The sequence below is a fragment of the Zootermopsis nevadensis genome, unplaced genomic scaffold (genome assembly GCF_977971745.1).
Source record: "Zootermopsis nevadensis isolate Lab colony 2312 unplaced genomic scaffold, Znev_1.0 Znev_ptg000017l, whole genome shotgun sequence".
NCBI classification, from domain to species: Eukaryota; Metazoa; Arthropoda; class Insecta; order Blattodea; family Termopsidae; genus Zootermopsis; species Zootermopsis nevadensis.
In genome coordinates this window covers 6,646,928-6,665,931 of record NW_028259149.1, presented here as the reverse complement: position 1 = coordinate 6,665,931, position 19,004 = coordinate 6,646,928, and the positions used below count along the sequence as shown (strand labels likewise).

At 37.7% G+C, this 19,004-nt stretch overlaps 2 protein-coding genes across 6 annotated transcripts in view; both read left to right on the top strand.

Moving 5' to 3' along the window:
- The first annotated feature begins 159 nt into the window (after positions 1–159).
- On the top strand, positions 160–7,270 carry LOC110834477 (4-vinylanisole receptor). Of its 3 annotated transcripts, none has more exons than XM_022073667.2 (5): positions 160–2,218; positions 2,644–2,743; positions 2,974–3,072; positions 3,778–3,933; positions 6,837–7,268. In XM_022073667.2, the coding sequence occupies exons 1-5, from the start codon at positions 1,158–1,160 to the stop codon at positions 6,897–6,899; spliced, it is 1,479 nt and encodes a 492-aa protein (XP_021929359.1). In that variant the 5' UTR covers positions 160–1,157; the 3' UTR covers positions 6,900–7,268. The 3 variants fall into 3 exon arrangements, with proteins under 3 accessions (XP_021929359.1, XP_021929360.1, XP_021929361.1); XM_022073668.2 differs by lacking the exon at positions 6,837–7,268 and adding an exon at positions 4,458–4,816; XM_022073669.2 differs by having other exon boundaries at positions 160–2,743; positions 6,837–7,270.
- Positions 7,271–13,263: 5,993 nt separating this feature from the next.
- LOC110834473 (glutamate receptor ionotropic, NMDA 2B) overlaps positions 13,264–19,004 on the top strand; it is an 80,829-nt gene continuing 75,088 nt past the window's right edge. The window contains exon 1 of one of the 3 annotated variants that reach the window (XM_087350252.1): positions 13,264–13,837. The gene's annotated coding sequence lies outside the window, so the exon portion shown is untranslated. The remainder of the gene's footprint in view (positions 13,838–19,004) is intronic. The other 2 variants (XM_087350253.1, XM_087350251.1) reach the window with 2 other exon arrangements.

Genomic DNA, 19,004 nt, shown 5'->3' with positions numbered 1-19,004 from the left:
ATATAGGAATTGGATTGAGTAACACACCAATTAATATGTTTCTTCATGTTTATTCACGTGTGTCTGTGTTCTTATATTAATTGTATTCTTTTGTGCTGACTCTGCAATCGGCTCCTGGAACTTATGAGCAGGCGTAGCTCAGTCGGTATAGTGACTAGCTACGGACTGCATGACCGGGCTTTGATCCCCAACGGGGGCAAAGGATTTCTCCTCTAGCCTCTGTGTTCAGACCGGCTCTGGGGCCCACCCAGCCTCCTCTACAATTGGTACCGGGGTCCTTTCCCGGGGATAAAGCACGCGTGATGCGACCACTCACCCCCATCTAGTGCCGAGGTCAAGAATGAGCAGCAGCTATACCTTCTCTCCCCCCAAGCGCCTTCATGGCGTATAGTGGGACAGCTTTACTTTACTTTTTATTAATATTATTTACAGTTTATTTAAAGATTATTTTTCAGTATCTCAGACTATAAAGCGTCGATGGTTTTTAACATCTTCAGAATAGTGATAATAGTGTTGCAGACCGAAGATAATGTTATGATTCATTTTGGGCAGGTAAATTTGAAAATAAGATGGATTTAGTCGGTCAGGATGTTGCTCACAACGGCGATAGTAATTTATCTGTAAAACTATAAAGACCGGTTAAAACATCCATAGAGTATGAACGGAAACCTAAACTTACTTTTAAACAACTTACATCAGAAAGTAAACAACTGAGTGAAGTTTTCCAGCTACACAGTCGGTCTACAAGTATTCATTACTTCTCTTTAGCTCTTTAAGAACAACTTCCATTAACCTGATGACTACAAAGTAATACGAACAATCAGCGTTCTATGTAATTGTACGTTACTGAATATTTACAAGCTATTGATCTAGAAACTCTCATTACTATGATTCTATTTCAATTTGTATTCAGCTATCCTTCAGTTGTCATAATTTTTAAACCGTACACAATACTTGAACTTCAAACGATACTGTATGGCGTGTTATACCGACAAAAACAGAATTTTAAACAAGTAATATGATTTATATCTTGCTAATATGTGCGCAGATCGACATTAGTGAAGGCTCTTTGGATCAGTTCAGTTGTACCGTGCTACAGGAAACCCGCAATAAATCTGGTTCTCTTTGGTATATAAAAAACTAATCAGAAACTTAGGATGATTTCTGCACTATCAGCGTCAGAAAATGAACACAGGGACATTTTATCTAAGTTAGATTCCTTTAACCCACTCCTAATTCTGCTGAATGTCAGTGGAATGTTGCCTCCACTTCGCATATATTCCAGTCGCTGGAAGACAAACCTGTACAACGTGTTTTCCGGGGTCACATTCCTCTCATACATTCCGCTCATTGTAATGCAAATTATGGGAATATTCGAGTACTCCGGGAACTTACTTTTGGTGACAGTTATCATATTTCAGCTGGCAGCTTACTTTGACGGAATGGTAACCATGGCCTACTTTATTTACCACAGGAAACGCTTACTGAATACATTCTATTCAGTGGAGAATAAATTTAATCCATTCATGCAAAAAGTCGGAAATGCACAAACGCAGAAAAAAATAATTCTTGGAAATAAAAAATTTGAAAGGATTATAAGTTTTGTGGCAATGGCAGCATTTCTAGCAGATATGTGTACATGGTGTGTTTTGCCTTCTATTGTACGGTATCTTGCGTATTTTAACGAAGAAGAAGGAACGGCAGATGTGGAAGTTAAACAGCATTTAGAATATTTTATCCTTGTCATGTGGCTTCCACAGAAGGCAAGTGAATTTCCTTGCTACGAAATTCTGTACATTTTCCAATTCTTTTCCGTGTGGGGAGTCGTGTCGAATTACGCAGCCGGTAAGCTGATTATCGTTTCGCTGTATTATCATCTCTCGTCCCACTTTCGTATTCTAGCTTCAGCTATTGAGGACATAGACGTGCTGTGTAATAACAACACAACAAAAGATGAATGCAACACGTTCTCAGAAGAAATGACACTAAACACTTCAGCTAACGATACCAACGTTTCATTAGTCAAGTTCACCGTTGAAGACTTAAGAAGACATTTTTCTGTAACACAACCCGAAAACATTTCCGATAAAGATTACACTTTTCCATCTGAGTGTACGAAAATATTTTCAAGGGAAGATGTGCTGTCTACAGCTCCAGAGCATCGCAGTGAAGTAACTTATCTTACTCACTGCATTAAATTTCATCAGGTGCTACTAAAGTGAGTACACTAGTCACTTAATGCATTTAGATTAATTCTCAGACTGTAGAACTATCAGTAACTAATTCCATAAAGCACATCACGTCTTCAGAAGCTGAGAGCTAGTTAAAAAATTACAAGCCTTTTACGGAACTCGAAAGTTCATTACCGTGTTCAAAATATCTCACCAATGGTCCCTATGCTGAACAAATTCAGTCTACCTTTCTTCCTAAAGATCCATTTTAATATTATCCTCCCATCTACGCCTAGGTCTTCCGAACAATTTCTTTTCTTTTTTAATCTAGACCAATTTTAATATTGTCTAGAACAGTTGTAGTATCCACTACTACTATTAAACGTCGGTGTGATTTGAAGTTTCGTGTGTTTATTTGGATACCTTACATTACTGTATACTAACTGCTAAAATATCCTACCGTTTCTTACAGATTCTGTGTCGAAGTAAACGATTTTCTGAGTAACATTCTTTTGTTCGATCTGATAATATTTCAAATTTTAATGTGTTTACCGCCTCTTCAGCTGATCTTGGTGAGTACTCACATTATGTGTTTATAATATTAAATTATATTTTGTTAGCGGTTGATTAACTTCTAATTTGAATTGATATGAAGTTGCCGATATTCAGAGCTTGAGATAGAATTCGATTGGGTAGCTTACGTTTAAAAACGCCTTACACACGCGTGTGTATGGTTCATTACTAGAAATCAAAGTTTGAACTCTCGGTAACACAGGCCTAATGGATTGTTTTATTACTTCAGGGTCAGAATGTAAGCATGGTTAAGTTCGTGTCCAGCATTGTTGATACTGGAATCTGGCCACTGCTGATCTGCTTCTGGGGTGAAGATTTATCGCAACAGGTAAGTCAATCTGGAATTTTTATCTCCCGCGGATGCCCATTGAAAAAATTCACAAGCTAATTCCACGGAAGTCATTTCTGTGAAGCTGCCTGTCGCTTAGCTGTTAAATACCCCCTGCGTTCTATGGGACACAAAACGTCCATTATTATGTACACAAGAGACAGTCACTGGGCCCTATTCTGGAGCCAGACGAATACATTTCACAGATTCATATTTTATTTATTTAAGATTAATTTGAATAGCATCCTTCCATTTACGTCAGGTTATCCAAATGGTTTTCTCCGTTCAAGTATTCCAATAATTTTGTACAAATTCCTTGTCTTCTCCCCCGTCTATCTGATCCGCCTTGATTTGACTGCCCTAAAAATATCCGGTAAACAATACAAATTCTGAAAGCTTATTTATATAATTATTTTCTTCCTTCTGCTCCTACCTCGCACTTAAAGTTAGATATTCACTTTACCGATTTCACGTCATACATCTTCAATCTGTGTTTTTTGCTGAGGGTGAGACACCAAGATTCACAATAATACAAAACATCAGATAAAATAAATTTCATTTTTTAAGTATTAAGTTATGAAACTGGAAGACAATATTCTGATCAGTACGAAGCATTGCCCTCAATTCATTTGTTCTTAAGTTCTTCCTGGATATGATTATGACGTATAAAAGTAATCCAAGAGCTAAATATTCCTGTTGGAATAGAGTTTGTCCGTACAGAAGGCCGCTTATGGATGCAGCTGGTACAACCGTTCGCAGCGCCTGAAGAAACTCCTGCAGTTCATAATAATGCGTACCAAGAAGCCTGTCAGAATGACGGCAGGAAAGTTCTACTACATTTCGCTGGAGACATTTGCTGACGTAATTATTCTATGCAACAATAATATTTAATATTATTTACCTTTCTTTCTCAGATACAGCAAATTTAAATGAGTTAAAATGGTCAATAACTTTTCAAAGACACAAAGGCCTAAATTATTTAAATCATTATCTAGAGATCAGTTGTAACTTCGAATAAGCGCGAGTTAAATGTAACAGATGAATGTATAGAAAAGTTGAGCACGTTCATACGTTTAAATCCTAATAACTCTAGCGTCCTAAGATTGTAACAAACAAAAACATACGAATGCTACTGGCCTCTGAATAGTTTCGTTTAGTCACTCAGTATTTCAAATAATAATCTGTTAATGAATAAATTATTCTCGCTTCCAAAATGGACTAAATTTAGTGTCTGATTTATTTTAAACTGTGACAATGTGTAATTGATACAAGCGAAACAAAATAAATTCCGTGATAATGAGTTCAGGATGTCGATAGTAAGAGGTTGAACCTCCTGTAACCGACGAACTTAACTGTGCGTGATTAATGTTTGATTTCTTTTTCAGATTGAGAACAAAGTGTATGCTTACTTCACTATACTAAAAAACTCCACATAATGAAACTTCTACACGATACGAGCTCACATATGTTTAGGTATCGATACAAAATAACTTAGTAAAATCTGCAAAGTCTCACACACGCATCTCTTGTGCACAATGTTCACACGAAGTTCCCGAAAACAGAATGTAATACTATTGTATAAGCAGAATGACTTTGCAAAAGACTTAAGCGTTCAATCAATAAAACCAAAACTTCTAAGAGCATTATGTTACAACGTATTGTTCTTGCATTTGTTAGTTACCACAAAACAGCTACTTCCTTTCCTGAAAAATAAGTTATTAAATAAATGGATGGATAAATTCTATATTTCTTTACTCCTTTACAGATGCAAGTGATACATGTTTATTGCAGCAAACTTAACACTGAACGGAAATCTCGCTCGGCTGCCATGTTATTAATTTACACTCTACACAATTTGTAGTCACCAAAAATAACATATTTATCGATGATCTGTTAGGCCTATCACACAACAATTCGGAATCTTACACTGAATTGTGTTCGCGCCATGTCGGTAGGAATTGTGACTTCTTACTGATTTACTTAGACTTAATAAATATTTTACAAGTAAAACTCTCAACCTGAGACATTTTAAAATCATATGATTTTAGAGTGTTCTTTAATAAGGACAAACGAAGCACAACTTTATGTTTTAAATTGCCTAAATGGAATACCATGGATTATAAGATAGCATCATAGGAATTGAAATCATTAAGTCATGCATTAGACCTCTAAAAGTTCATGGTGTTACCAATGGATGTCACTACCATACTCGCACTGCTAGGGGCTTACACAGCTGATCTTTACGACCACACGTCCTATGCAGGATATAATCCCTGGAATATCAATGCCGATGACACTGGACACGTGAAGAATATGAATACACAATCACCATTAGTGGAGATCCGTGGCCCAAATTGCAACGGAAGGGCTGTTTATACAATTCCCACTTTTCTTACATAATAAATTAGCATTCAAGTAATTTCAGGTGCGTGGTCCTTTTTACTAAGGACAATCGTACTGAATAGCGGAAACACTGTACATAACAACCGGTTAGAATCTCAAATTCGCAAATGTCTAGACTGAGATTATACCGAGGTATTCTTCAATGTCTTCAGGCGAATACTGCAATGGTAAATAAAGTTCTACTACACGCCACGGCGGAGCTTGGGAGGGAATGTACAGATCCTACTCGTTCTTTACCCTGACACTAGGTGAGGTTGAGTGGTCAGCTTCAAGGCCCGACCGTGTCCCCCCCTCCCCCAGGGGAAACGATAGCCGGTACCCTTTGGATAGAGGGCCGGGCGAGTCCCACAGCCGGACAGCTTGTCTGCAGTCCAGTCTATTCTACGACACATTACCTCTACAATTAAGACAGTCGTTGAATAAACTTATAAACCTACAAAAATTTGTAAATCGCCCTGATGATGACAGCAGCAAGTACCTTTGAAACATCAGTAAACTTCTATCAGATTACACGCCGTAAGAACTCACAATGTAGCCTCAAATCGTAAATATGCAGATGGCCATGTAGGACGCTAAATGTGGTGGTGCTTGAAATATATTTGTCCTTCCATGTTTACTGGTAGCCCACTGACCTGACATCTGCCAGGAGCAACTGAGAAAAACAGCTATAGAATCACTTAACCGTGAGGATTAGATAACCAACATATGTCTACATATTGTATGATAATATTCAATTATTTTGTAATACCAAATGTCGCGGTCGTGTGGTTAACCTCCTGGCTTTGTGTTCGGGAGGTCGAGGGTTCAAATAACGGCATCTTAATTCAATAGTCATTTCTTATCCTATCAGTCGACACCATACCTACAGGCTTATTTACTGACTCGGATACTGGATACTGGGAACGACCCGTTCTTCAAGTGCCTGAGCACTGCGGGTCCCAACTTTTCGTTGGCTCGATCTATAAACATTCGGTAGGACTCCTTGGACGAGGGATAAGCCCGTCGCAAGGCCTCTACCTGTACACAAGACAAACATCCATGGCTTGAGTGGGATTCGAACCCACGGTCCCAGCGACCAAGCGGCACAAGGCCCACGCCTTAGACCGCGCGGCCACTGCGGACCCCTTATTTACTGACAACGTCGTTAAATGAACCACACACACTACTGTATGATTATGTTTCCAAAAACATATTTTCCTATATAAGGCCTATACGCGTTTGGTTTCCCAATCTTGTTAGTCAGCTGACGTGACTGCAAAGTTATATCTGAATGTTAAAACGTAACTCTGATCGTCCGTGTTACAGAGTTCGAAGTGTGGGATAAGAAAGCTTTCCGGTTCATTACACTCACCTCTTTTCAGAAAAATCTTCGTCACAACTGGAACGAATCCGTGACCTGCATCCGCGACCACCTGGATACATAATAGGGCCCCTCTCTCAACCCCTACAACCGGTCTGTCAGATGGTCTTCGAGGGACTTCTATTTTCGCGAGAAACTACAGTAACTCCATCTTCTGGTGGCACGTGCGATGCCGCGTCATGAACAGCTGTGTCATTTTGAAAACCATGAGTGACGATTAAAGGTCATGGTTTGAAAATCATACGCCGGTTCATTACGTCACTGAACTATTTGTGCACGCTGAAAAACTTGTAAATTAACGTCAGTACTAATAAACATTTTTAAAACTTCTAAGATCTTAAAACAGCGTTCTGTTCATTAAAGTCATCAACACAAACCAACCACTGCTACGCACTAAATCTTAGCTTATAATAACAAGCATTTCGTCCCCAAAGGACAATCTTCTGTGTTAATTTTCGACGCTTTCAAATCTGTTAAAGCAGCGCATTAAATTTTACTACAGTATTTTAAAGCAGGAGTTCGCTCGTTCCTGGCGACAGGCTGATCACTCTTCCAAAGAGATCTACCAAATGTCTAGAGAGATCAAGTAATCTCTAAAAAGAGGCTTCCATGACCAACAATGTGCTGTAGAGCCAGAGAAGAGATAAGAGTTGGCTCATTGGCAATGAAACATGTTTAACAATCATTTGTTGGACTAATTAGTACCAGTCAAATGTTTGCAAAATGTTAAAGGCTGAAATGTTGAGTTTTTGTTATGGTATTCTAAAAAGACGCGTATGTTAGTATAAGCTTTAATTTATAATTTGTTTTTGTGTTGATCAGTTTGCATCTACGTGGTATGGAGGGTTACAGGTCTACTGAAAGTTTGCATTTAACGTTCCGCACCAGTACACGACGAACTTAGGTATTATGGAGAACCAGTTTATAAAAAGCCACGTTTATAAAGTAAGATTCACAAAGTTTCTATGTTTTATAGCTTACTTGTACATTCCAAAAGTAACAATGCCGGTGACATTAAAATCGCTACGTCTTATTACGTAGATTCGTAAGCACGACGTTGGCATTAACAAGGGTTACGTCTCAAAAGTGGATTCAAAACGAAACCACTCCTTTGACACTAACAGGCGCTACATCTTATTATGTAGATTCACTAGGTAAACATGGCGCTGACTTTAACACACGCCATGTTTTATTATGTAGATTCACAGAGTAACTGTGTTACTGGCATTAAGAAATGCTACTCTTTATTACATTATGTTTCCATGAAGGGTACTGGGTGTCTGCACTGTTAGATTTTCAAGTATTTGCTCCGTGGAAAGTGTTAGCTTGGTTTCCACTGTCGTTTGAATAGTGACAACTCTGTGACAAGCCTAACCCGCCTGTTCCATTGATAGAATTAGCAATGTCTGTGACCATAGATTATGTAAATTAGTAAAGACACGATTCGGTATGGAGATATCTGTCTGCATCGGACAGATTGGTGAAAGGATTCGAAGAACGGTGAAGTATTAGTTATGACTAAAATAAACTACGTGTTAAGATACTTGGAACGACCCGTTCTTCAAGTGCCTGAGCACTGCGGATCCCAACTTTTTCGTTGGCTTGATCTATAGACATTCGGTAGTACTCCTTGGACGAGGGATCAGCCCGTCGCAAGGCCTCTACCTGTACACAGGACAGCACAACACAGAAAAACGCAGACAAACATCCAGGTCTTGAGTCGGATTCGAACCCACGGTCCCAGCGACCACGCGGCCACTTAGACGGCATCTATCAAGAATGATGGTAAAATGTACTGTAAGACTTAAAAACACATTTTTACTAAAACCTGCAAAATCCACGGCATATAAAAGTTAAAGTTAAGTAATTTTGTATAGTAAACAAATTCAGGCACTTAATTAAATAATGTAACACAATTCAATAAGCAATTAACATTTTAATCACTTACACAGAATAATCTTATACCGTCCTCAAATATTTTAACTCTGCTACAATTTTCAAATTATTTATTGGCTATTTTTTAATTATGATATTGTTCTGTATGACGAGACAGAAACGTATATTTAGTTCTGTCTGCGTTTACTTCTACACCTATCTCGTTGCAAGCATCTAGTATATTTCCAGGGTATCCAGAATAGTTCTACGTTATTTTAAATCAAGAGAAAGCATCTCCTTTCCAAAAAGGTTCTGCAAAGCCACGTCTACAGCTCGTTCCATCGAAGCTATTCGATTGGCTCTGACATCCGAGAACGTGAGTTTCATGTTAAGTCTCGATCTATATCACTTCACCTTGTACGCATCTTCAAAGATTTAACGTACGCATCTGAGCTTGTTTATCCTCCTGGCTGTCTCTTCTCGAAAGGATTCCCTTTAATATCGTAGAAATCAGTCCCTACAACTTCGTAAATGGAGTAGGCTCTCCAGCAACTGCCGTCCACATAGGCATGCCATTTCGAGTTCGTCTTAGTTTTAGTATTGTTCTGTACGTGAATAGCCACTTCGACGCGTTGTCAGTAAATTAAGAAACCCCTCTCCTTTAGCTCAAATAATGTCAGTGACTTGGAACAAATGTGCCGTCTCTGTTCCACTAGAAACCTGCTTTACGCAGATGAATCGATGAAGTACTGACCTTATTCTGAAACTTCTAACAAACTAAAATGAAATGCATAATCCCACAAAGCATCAGATCATGTAATTCTGTGAAGTTTTTAAAGCATGAATGCATAAACTGCCTATGTACACAGTGTTAGCAATATGTTCTTGTAGCCTCAAGCACAGCACGTTTTTTCGCCTTATTTCTGCATTTCTGAAAACAATACGCACAAATTTTGATGTGGTAAATGAAAATAACATACCTCAACGATTCACAGTCCAAACCGAGCTTTTACAACATTGAAATAATAAATGTACTCTTACGGAAATAAGTGTTAATAAATGAATGGGTATAATTGTTCCTAATGCTCCACTTTATCCAGATGTACAAAGGAGCGGAGGTACAGCTCCACATATTCCTAATCTCAGCACTACATTGAGGTGAATGGCTAACTTCACACACAGGCCGATCTTTGAGTTCGGAAACGATGCAGTCACGACGTTCCGGATGAACTTATTTCTTCCATCCTCAGGGTTCTCATTATGTAACTTTCTTTAGTCTCCTATTGCTCCATCTCTTCTCAGGACACAACGGTCGAACACAATTTTTTCCACTCGGGATGAGACCAAATTTCACACCCCTCCATTTCACATTTTGAGAACATTTTTGCTGAGGAGCCATTTTAATAAGGACATTATGCCCTCATATACGCTGCGATTTCAAATATAGCGTCTCAGCATGTGGTTTGCCGATCCAATTTTGTATGCATGTCAAGTCTCCTTTGTGTGTGCTAGATGTGCTGAATTAGTAAACATATTTCAGCATTCGCTCAAAGATACAAAGCAGAAGAACTGAGTGTAATAACAGCGCCCACGACATGAGCGGAATAAAGTCAAACCCACTAAGGCAAAAGTCATGTCGCCCAGTGAGTAAATTTTAGAGGAAATCCTTTTCAGTATCGATAATAAATAAAGCATATGTCCTTAGAAAATAATGTAAAATTCAGTTAACTGATTGATGATGCTATTTTTCTGTGTTGTGACGCCGTGTGGACTTCGTTTTGGAGACATTCTGTCCATCTCCAGCCCTGAAGATAGAGACAGCATGTTTCTCCAAAAGAATAGTACCTACCTTCAAGCCTGCGTCAGAACCCAAAGAAAAAAAAATTCCCATCCTCACCGCCTTGAAAACAAATTAACTGATACTTTGATTTGCAGTTGACTGATGAAAAACAAGGTTCATAAAATATTTGTAGCAAAAGACTAATTTTGTACGTGAATAAAGTAGAAAAACTTCTTAATTCATTTACATTATTTCGTTTCTGTGAACTGTTCTTGGACATTCAGTGCCTCGTTCGGTTTGATTTTCTTAATAAATATTAGTATTTATATATTAACAGCTTCAAAAAATTATCTCGTCTTCTCTTTACTTCAGATTCGTTCGCAATGATTAACATTTTCATTTACAAACTATTACTTATACAACATTAGTATGAATCGGTAGGATGTAAGTTAATCAGACCTTACAATCTTCTTAGCCCAATCCGTTTCCAAAGCAAAGGCATGTCCATATTAAGTCCGCTATTTGTCCAACACCAGACATGAGTAAGATTTGAGGTTTCCACGGCAGTGAGTCCGAAGATGGCTGTCTTCTGGGCTGTTGCGCCGTGTAGTCTAACAACCCAGAAGACAGCCATCCACCAAACAATAAGGTTTGAAATTCTGGAAGGAGTTTCATATAACTTACGAATTCCTTCCATTTAAGACCATCTTGTCTTTGTAATATGTAATAATATTACCTTAAAATAGGCCAAAATCTCATACTTCCACGTCCTTTCCAATTCTGCCATCTGATGATACATAACCTAGAGAGATGGAACACAAATTGTTAAATAAGTCAGTAAAGAATGAATTTCTAACATAGCTGGTGGAGTTCAGTCGTAATTAAATAGAGGTATTCTTATGTAGGACTGTTTGCTGAAAATTAAATATACAAGTTTCAATTCTATAATTAATTAGCATCAGCTTTTTTTAATCAGTTATCCCGCAAAACCATCCACATTCAGTAACTTAATTAAATGTAATGTCGGTTGTTTGTTATTTCAGAGATTAACAGGATTTTATTAATTAATTAATTCAATTGGATTTGAGAATCACGGAGTAAATTTTGTGTAACTTTACGTGATGCACACCGCTGCCAGTTAACACAGAGAATAACTGAACGACTCATCAATTTGTGGTCATGTGGTACAAAAATTTAATTAACAGAAATCACCTCTTATTACTTCTTACTTACAATAAAGACATGAAGAAGAAACAGAAAAGCGAGAAACGAAAACAATATTATAAAAAGGATAGTAAGACATAGAAGAAAACAAAAATACGAATAGGAATGATTAGACAAACGATGGCAGAGCAGGAGAAGACGGAGGAGAGACAAACATACAAAATTTCTTTAATGTAATATCGGCATTTTTATTGTTCACAAACAAGATTTAATGCAAATAAATGAAATGTTTATTTTGAACTCTTTTCATTTACTACGAACCTAACTGTTTAGTATGCAGAATAGAATAATATGCTGCATATATATATATATAAGGCTGTATAATAAAGTTTTTAAATGTTCAGATTTCATTAATGTTTCTTGGTTTCATATAGAAAGCTGCCAATTGCACAGATAATAATTACGTGAATCACAGGCGAGACGAAGTTTGTAATTGTGATTTTGGTAAAAATGTGGGAGAAAATTCACTGAGAAAGACACGAAATTCTTAGTTGCAATAGCCGGTTTCCTGCCTCAGATTCGAACCAAGTAACTCCCGAAAGGAGGCGGCAGTTATGTCCATTACTCCATGAAGTTCGATCCCAGAATCATAACATTTCTGTCTCACGAACTTCTGACATTGAGCAAGTTATAATGGGGAAACCAATTCAAGAAGCAGGAAATGCAATTTGGCTTTTGATTCTGCTGTCTGCAAACTTGGTAAATCTGTGAAAAATTGCGAAGTTCACTTCATGAATTATGAATCTGTGGAGAGAAAGAAAAGATAATGGCCTACTTTAAAACAAGACGCCTCGCGTAACGTGAAAGAATTATTCCAGAAATTTCTAACTCCTCGTTAGTTCTCGCTTTTTAAATACATTATTAATAAGGAAAAGCACTAAATATGCACACTAAGGAAATGCCACGTACGGTTTTACACCTTTTAAGGAAAAACAGTCTTCAAGAAACTCCGAGGTCTTTCGTTTGAGCAAAAGCGACAAACCTTCCATTCTAAATCCGTTCATTTACTAAACAGGATCTGAGGTTCTCACAACGGCGAGTTGTAGCGACATGTAGAAGTTTACTGACATTTCAGAGGTATTTGCTGCCTCCATCATCAGGGCTACACAGACTGCACGAAGATTCATATTGTTTACAACCACCATCTTATTCAGTGCTGCCAATTCAGCTTTTAAGATAAAATAAAACTGAATTTGTCCTTCTACTTTTCCTTGCAAAGATCTAAGATTTGATCGACATGAAAATGTAACAGAAAATTGAGGAAGGGTCATTATGAAATACAACAGGGGATTAATTTGCATTTACGCAATTATTATGGTTCATAAACATATCATCGCCCTCGACATCGGAAGGCTATGGAAGGAAAATATGTATAATCACAGCTGAACAAACACAAACAAAACATAATCAGAGATGTGACATGTGTTTGTGTGTGTAATTGAAGAGGTAACACCGAACTCAGGCATGCGCAATACAGCTTACTGTCGTTTCGTAGTGGTAGTGTCAATCTCGTTACATCGCGCACAGATGGCGCAACAAGTGCTTCAGCTGCCGGCCTCCCGCAACAAACATGGACTGCTCAGTTCTGGCCTGACTTTCGGGTGATCAACTACGAGTTTGTGCGTTGTGACAGTGAAATAAATGTGCGCCATATCAACAAGCGTCCTGGTGTATAAGTGGTTTAAAATTACATGGCATGTCGTTACATCTTCTGCTAAGGCTTGCTCAGTTCTAATTCCTACGTAAAGTAGGCCGCTTTTTAATGATTAAATCCAGCACTTGTCTATTCCAAAACATGTTTTATGATGAATGAGTTATTATCATTGCAAAAGTATCTTCTTAAATGTAACGGAGATAAAAGAATCTCTTCTTAACCTTTGCCAACGAAATCTGGATAGTTAACTTAAAACTTATTTAGATACGTGAATTAATTCTTTTACACACTCGCAAATAACTTATTTACAAAACAGGTATTACAGATATTATTCACCAAAATTTTGCCGAACTTCGTGGACCATCGTCCTTTGTCTTGAAACATTGATAGTCGCTCAGTCTACAAATTCTCGTTCTGTGGAACCCGGAGGTCAATCGCGGTTCGCAAGACACCGCCAGAGATGCCTATCGTAAGCCACAAGAAGCGAGTTCACACTCTCACAACCTAACTTGTTTCTGTGATATCTTTTTTAATATCAGCGTATTCTCCCACCTAAATCCAAGTCTAAAAAGTGGTAGCCCCTGCATCCATTCAATTTTCCCAGTACCAAATTCCACATGGCCAGTTTCAGTGGTCATTTATCTATCTGGTCCTTTTGGTTTGTGACGCCGTGCAGACTCGTAGGTGCATACCAACATTTTGAAATTACATGCTGTCTCCATCTTCAGGACTGAAATTTTAGTAAGCCCTGAAGATGAAAACAGTATGATTCTCAGAAACGATGGTATCTACTTTCTCGTCTACACGGCTTCACAACCCAAAACATCGTCATTTTCACCGCCTAGACTTTGTACGGCAGTCATGCTGCAAAACATGACCCGAACGAAGGTCTCTCCATCGGGTGAGATTTCAGGTTATCGCAGCAATGAATGTAAATATGACTGTCTTTTGGGACGTTTCACCGTACATTTTGGTAGATACTGACCGACGTTTTAGAAGGACTTGCTGCCTCCATCATCGTTAGGGCTATGGCTCCGATGATGTGGGCAGGGTGTGTCGGGTTAGCAAGCCTGCCTTACATCAGACCACAACCGCTTCCTTCCACATCCTCCCCACTTCATTATTCACTAATCATCCTCTCATTTGACGCTATATAATGTGAGAAACTGAAGGCGTCCTTAAACAAAACATAATAAAAATAAAAACTGAAGATGAATTTGTAATAGTGAAATCACAATATGACCTTTGGCCTGGGTGAATGGGCAGGGAATTTTCCGGTCGGCATTCATCGCCCACTAACTTCGGAGTGCAAGAACGCGTGAAAGTCTCAAATTTCCCGCTGTTTTTATCACATGGAGGCAAAATTTGAAAATGCATAAAAGAATTTTATCAAAACTCACCAGCATCATATTTAATGAAAATTCGTTCAGCCATACTTTAGTTGTTTCATGCTTATAGACAGACGGAAGGACGGGACACTTTTAATAGACATTCTACACTGTAGATATGCATATGTTGCGATAAATCGTTATAACAACCTGCTGCAGTTACAAAATCTCTTCTTTTGCCTACAGACGGAACAACTAATTAATTAATATTGCTTAATTGCACCCTGCTTCCGATGCTTATCAACGGAGAAGTGTGTAACAGGATGAAGGCAACAGACGCCCTACAGCCATGTTTCACCCTCAATTTGCTGTGGTTTCTTCCACTGTTTCATACTCAGTAACGTTTAGCTGAATATTGTTGAATTTTCCACCAAAAATCGATGTTTCGAGATGTGACCTCGAAATAGAAAATAAAACGAAATTATATTGACACGCGAAACAATAGCCGGGAATAGATTAGCAAAAACAAACGAAATGTAGGTCTATACATATAAGCCGGAAATGTAATTCATATCGAAGCTCTCGTGCAAACGTTTATAACGTATGATGGTAAAAGTTCTCAGTAAATCGAACCTAAAATATTTTAGCCACGAAAACATGATTCTGAATATATCAACAGTTCGGGATGGAATCTGAGGCTCTTTCATAACTGACTGAACGACATGCGTCATATAAATGTTTACAATATAAATAGATGAGAAACACTACATTAATATTTTGAAAATTTAAAAATCTCAAAACAACGAGTAATTTTAAACCAATGGTGTAATCTTTATATTATTAATACATTTTTAGTTTTCAATTAGAAACATTAATTATTTCATAAATTACAGTTGTACCCGCATTCATACAAAGAAAAATTATTCTTAAGTAATTTATCAGTTGTGTATTAGGAGATTAAATTTCAACCAACTGCAAATCCTATGAATATCTGGCTTCCCAAGTCGTGAAATCAACCCACCCAGCACACTGGGAAGTTCAAACTGTGACCGCCTACACCTTATTTCCGGCCCGCGTACAACCTTGCAAAATTGTGTGGGACTGCATGTTTTCTGGGGGGAATCCCTGTTGAAAAGTTGTTCAGAGTTTGTAGACACTTCAACATCTAATGAAGTTCGATTGTTTAGAAAATTAGATGATGAGCCGTCTTCTGGGTTGTAGCGTTGTATAGTCTGGTAAAAATTTACCAACGTTTCAGATGTCCTTGCTGTGCTACAACCCAAAAGACAGCCATTTTTATACTCTTCGCCGTGAGAACCTCAAATCTTACCTGAACAATATATGTTGAGGGGCCTATCAGTGGGGGAAAAAAGTTTAAAACCACTATTTTACAGATATCGGTCATGTGTTCTGTAAATGTTTGATATCCATGCATCGATCAGTACAAGTAACACAGAGTTTTGTATAAGTATCTAATCCCACCCTAAATATGCATCATATTAAAATAGGATTAAATTTTACAACAATTCATCAGCCAAAACAAACATTTTGCGATATATCACAATAAATACTGAGCGTCGAGAGGGCAATAATTCTTACAAGTGCTAATACGGATACACAGATCAATATATTAAACAAACATAGCTAACAACATCTTAATGTGGGAGATACATTATAATTTGTTTATATATCGGCACCAATATATGTGTTTAGAAATCCTGACAACTACATAATCTGGCTTTTACGACATATTTTCACGAGAAATTTAAGGCATTACGGGAGGTCTTATGTGCCTATTCCTGTGTATGTCCCATTTACTAAATTATTCGTCGGATTTATATACAATTTCATATCGGAGGTCAACACGAAAATCAATGGAATAATTTTATTTTAGCCCGTATCGGTCCAGTACACCATGTTTTATAAAATGTGAGTTTGGTTCATTTTTGGTTTGTTTAATAACACTTTCAGTAGACCCGCGTCAAATAATGTTTAATGAAGTGGAAAGATTATGGGGAAAAACCAATCGCGGTCTAATTTAAGATACAATCCCGACATTTCCAGAGAAGGGCCAATGGAAATGATGAAAAACCTCAGTCACGATAGCCAGCCTAGTTTTGTACTAGGGACCTCCCAAATACGAATCGTGAGTCCTAACCGCTATGCCGTGACGATCGGTAAAACCGATGTCAATTTCCCGACAGCAGTTCAACTTCGTGTAAAGCGTAGAATATGGAGGTCATTGAATTCTAACATTTTCATTTGTCAACTTTCTTGACGTAATTTAAAAGCTAACTGCAAATCGCATGTTTTCCGAACGCCCTGCTCAAGAATCCCTTTCCAAATTCTCGCTTAGGGTACCAATCAAATGGACGATCTTCGGAGAGACCCTACAAACCTTGGCATGAGGCCATAATTGACCACTAGGCCTGAAATGTGGAAGGCTGCTGATGATACATTTAACTTGCACAAGGACGATCATACATGCGCCTATAGTGTTACACAAGTGTTACTTACGCCACTATCAGCTCCACAACAATAGATATGTACCTACGGTGCATGAATGAAGTAAAGAAATATATGAGAAATATTTGTACTCCGCACAGTACACCTTACCAGTGAATGGTTAAATTAGATATTCGATATTCTTACGTGTTCGTCTGGGCTGTGATGTCTTGAAGCGTTGAAGATGATTACCAACGTTTCAAAGCAACGTATGGTATACCTTCATGAACACTTCAACCTTGAAAACCGATACGTTCTCCCGGAAAGTTGGTTATCACCCACAAAACAGCACAACACAAAAGATCACGATCGAAAAAAGGTTTAAATTGCGTTGTGTGCATCTACTGTCACGTGCCCTCGTGAGCAAATCAGCTTCCCAGAAGTTGGTGTATAAATTATTCATTTACTTCAAGCGTGAAACATACGTCTTCTATCTCTGTTTTTCTGCGCTAGTGTTGGTCACTTTGCACATCCTCAATCTCGGGAGTTTCCGGGTCAAATGGCTTATATATGCTGAGCTTCAGCGTAAAAAACTGCTGAAAAATACGTATCAGTTAAATCTCTGCTACAGCTCTTTCCGATGCAGTAAAAACTTTTAGATAGAAGCGAATAGAACCCTGAGTTTATGAAGACAAAACCGCATTTCTCAGACTAAACAGCAACAGCTGAAAAGAACATTTCTTGAATTGGTCCATTTCAAGCTGCTTTAGAAACTTCCATCCGAGAAATCTCTTCAATTATTCCTGAATATACCCTTTTCGCAGCAAATCAAATTAGAAGTCACGTTACATACTATTCATTTTGCGGTACATTAAATTACATGATAAACTTTTCAAAATAGTTTTATTAAAGCAATGATAAAGGTACGTAAATAATTTAGATATTGTAAAAATAATATATAACTCAGAGGGTCTCATTATAGCCAAAACGACTCCGAATAAATATATCAGCTGTCACAAACATAAAGTAATAGTAATAATAGGCTAGAATTATTATTATTTTTCATATATGTAATTATATGTGCTATTCACCAAGTATTATTAAGGCCATCCGATTCAGTTTTATGTGATAAAAGAGATCGCATAGGAAAGATAAAAAAATGCATTCAAAAGTTTTAGTCGGATAAAATAAAAGGAATATATCACTTGGAAGGTGCAGACAATAATTGAACGATTGTTTTCAAATTAACGGTAATGAAACAAGATAGGTTATGTAGACAGAATTTGTTTATTTCAGGAGGGGGGCTCTTGTAAGTTCGCTTGTATTATCCTGACAATGGCTGAATATTTTAGTACGTCTGTACTTTCCGATCAAGAAGAGTAAAGCTCTTAAAAAGTATTTTATTATTCGGACTAACAGCTCCGTTACAGATATTTGAAGCCATATTTAAACCAGTTGCAATTAATTATTTTTCTCTGATTTTGTATACACAACAGATTTTTTAATGTAAGCGAATATTGGAATGTTCTCTAAAATGGGGGGAAGAAACTTCCATCCCTACTTCAACGTTATTCTGACTGTAACGAATTAATTTAATTTAAAATTTGATTCAGTCGCACAAAAAGTACCAATTCTAGTGAGATGGCAGGCGAGTAAATACTTTCGTATCACAAAGTAAGAAGGCAAACATTTTTCCGGCGGACAGCAAAGCAGGCCTCGTTCATTGCCCCTAGTAAGTAATTGAGTTACGTAATTTCCCTTCATGGACCAAACAGCGTTTGGCTGCCATGAAATAATTGCTTGAAAGATCCGTCTACAAAAACAAACAAAGTGAACTTCAGATGTTTCAAACTTGAACTAACC

Coding starts and splice junctions, on each gene's coding strand:
- LOC110834477 (XM_022073667.2), top strand. CDS start 1,158: ATGATTTCTGCACTATCAGCGTCAGAAAATGAACACAGGGACATTTTA. Junction 2,219..2,643: donor TTTCATCAGGTGCTACTAAA/GTGAGTACACTA, acceptor CGTTTCTTACAG/ATTCTGTGTCGAAGTAAACG. Junction 2,744..2,973: donor CGCCTCTTCAGCTGATCTTG/GTGAGTACTCAC, acceptor TTATTACTTCAG/GGTCAGAATGTAAGCATGGT.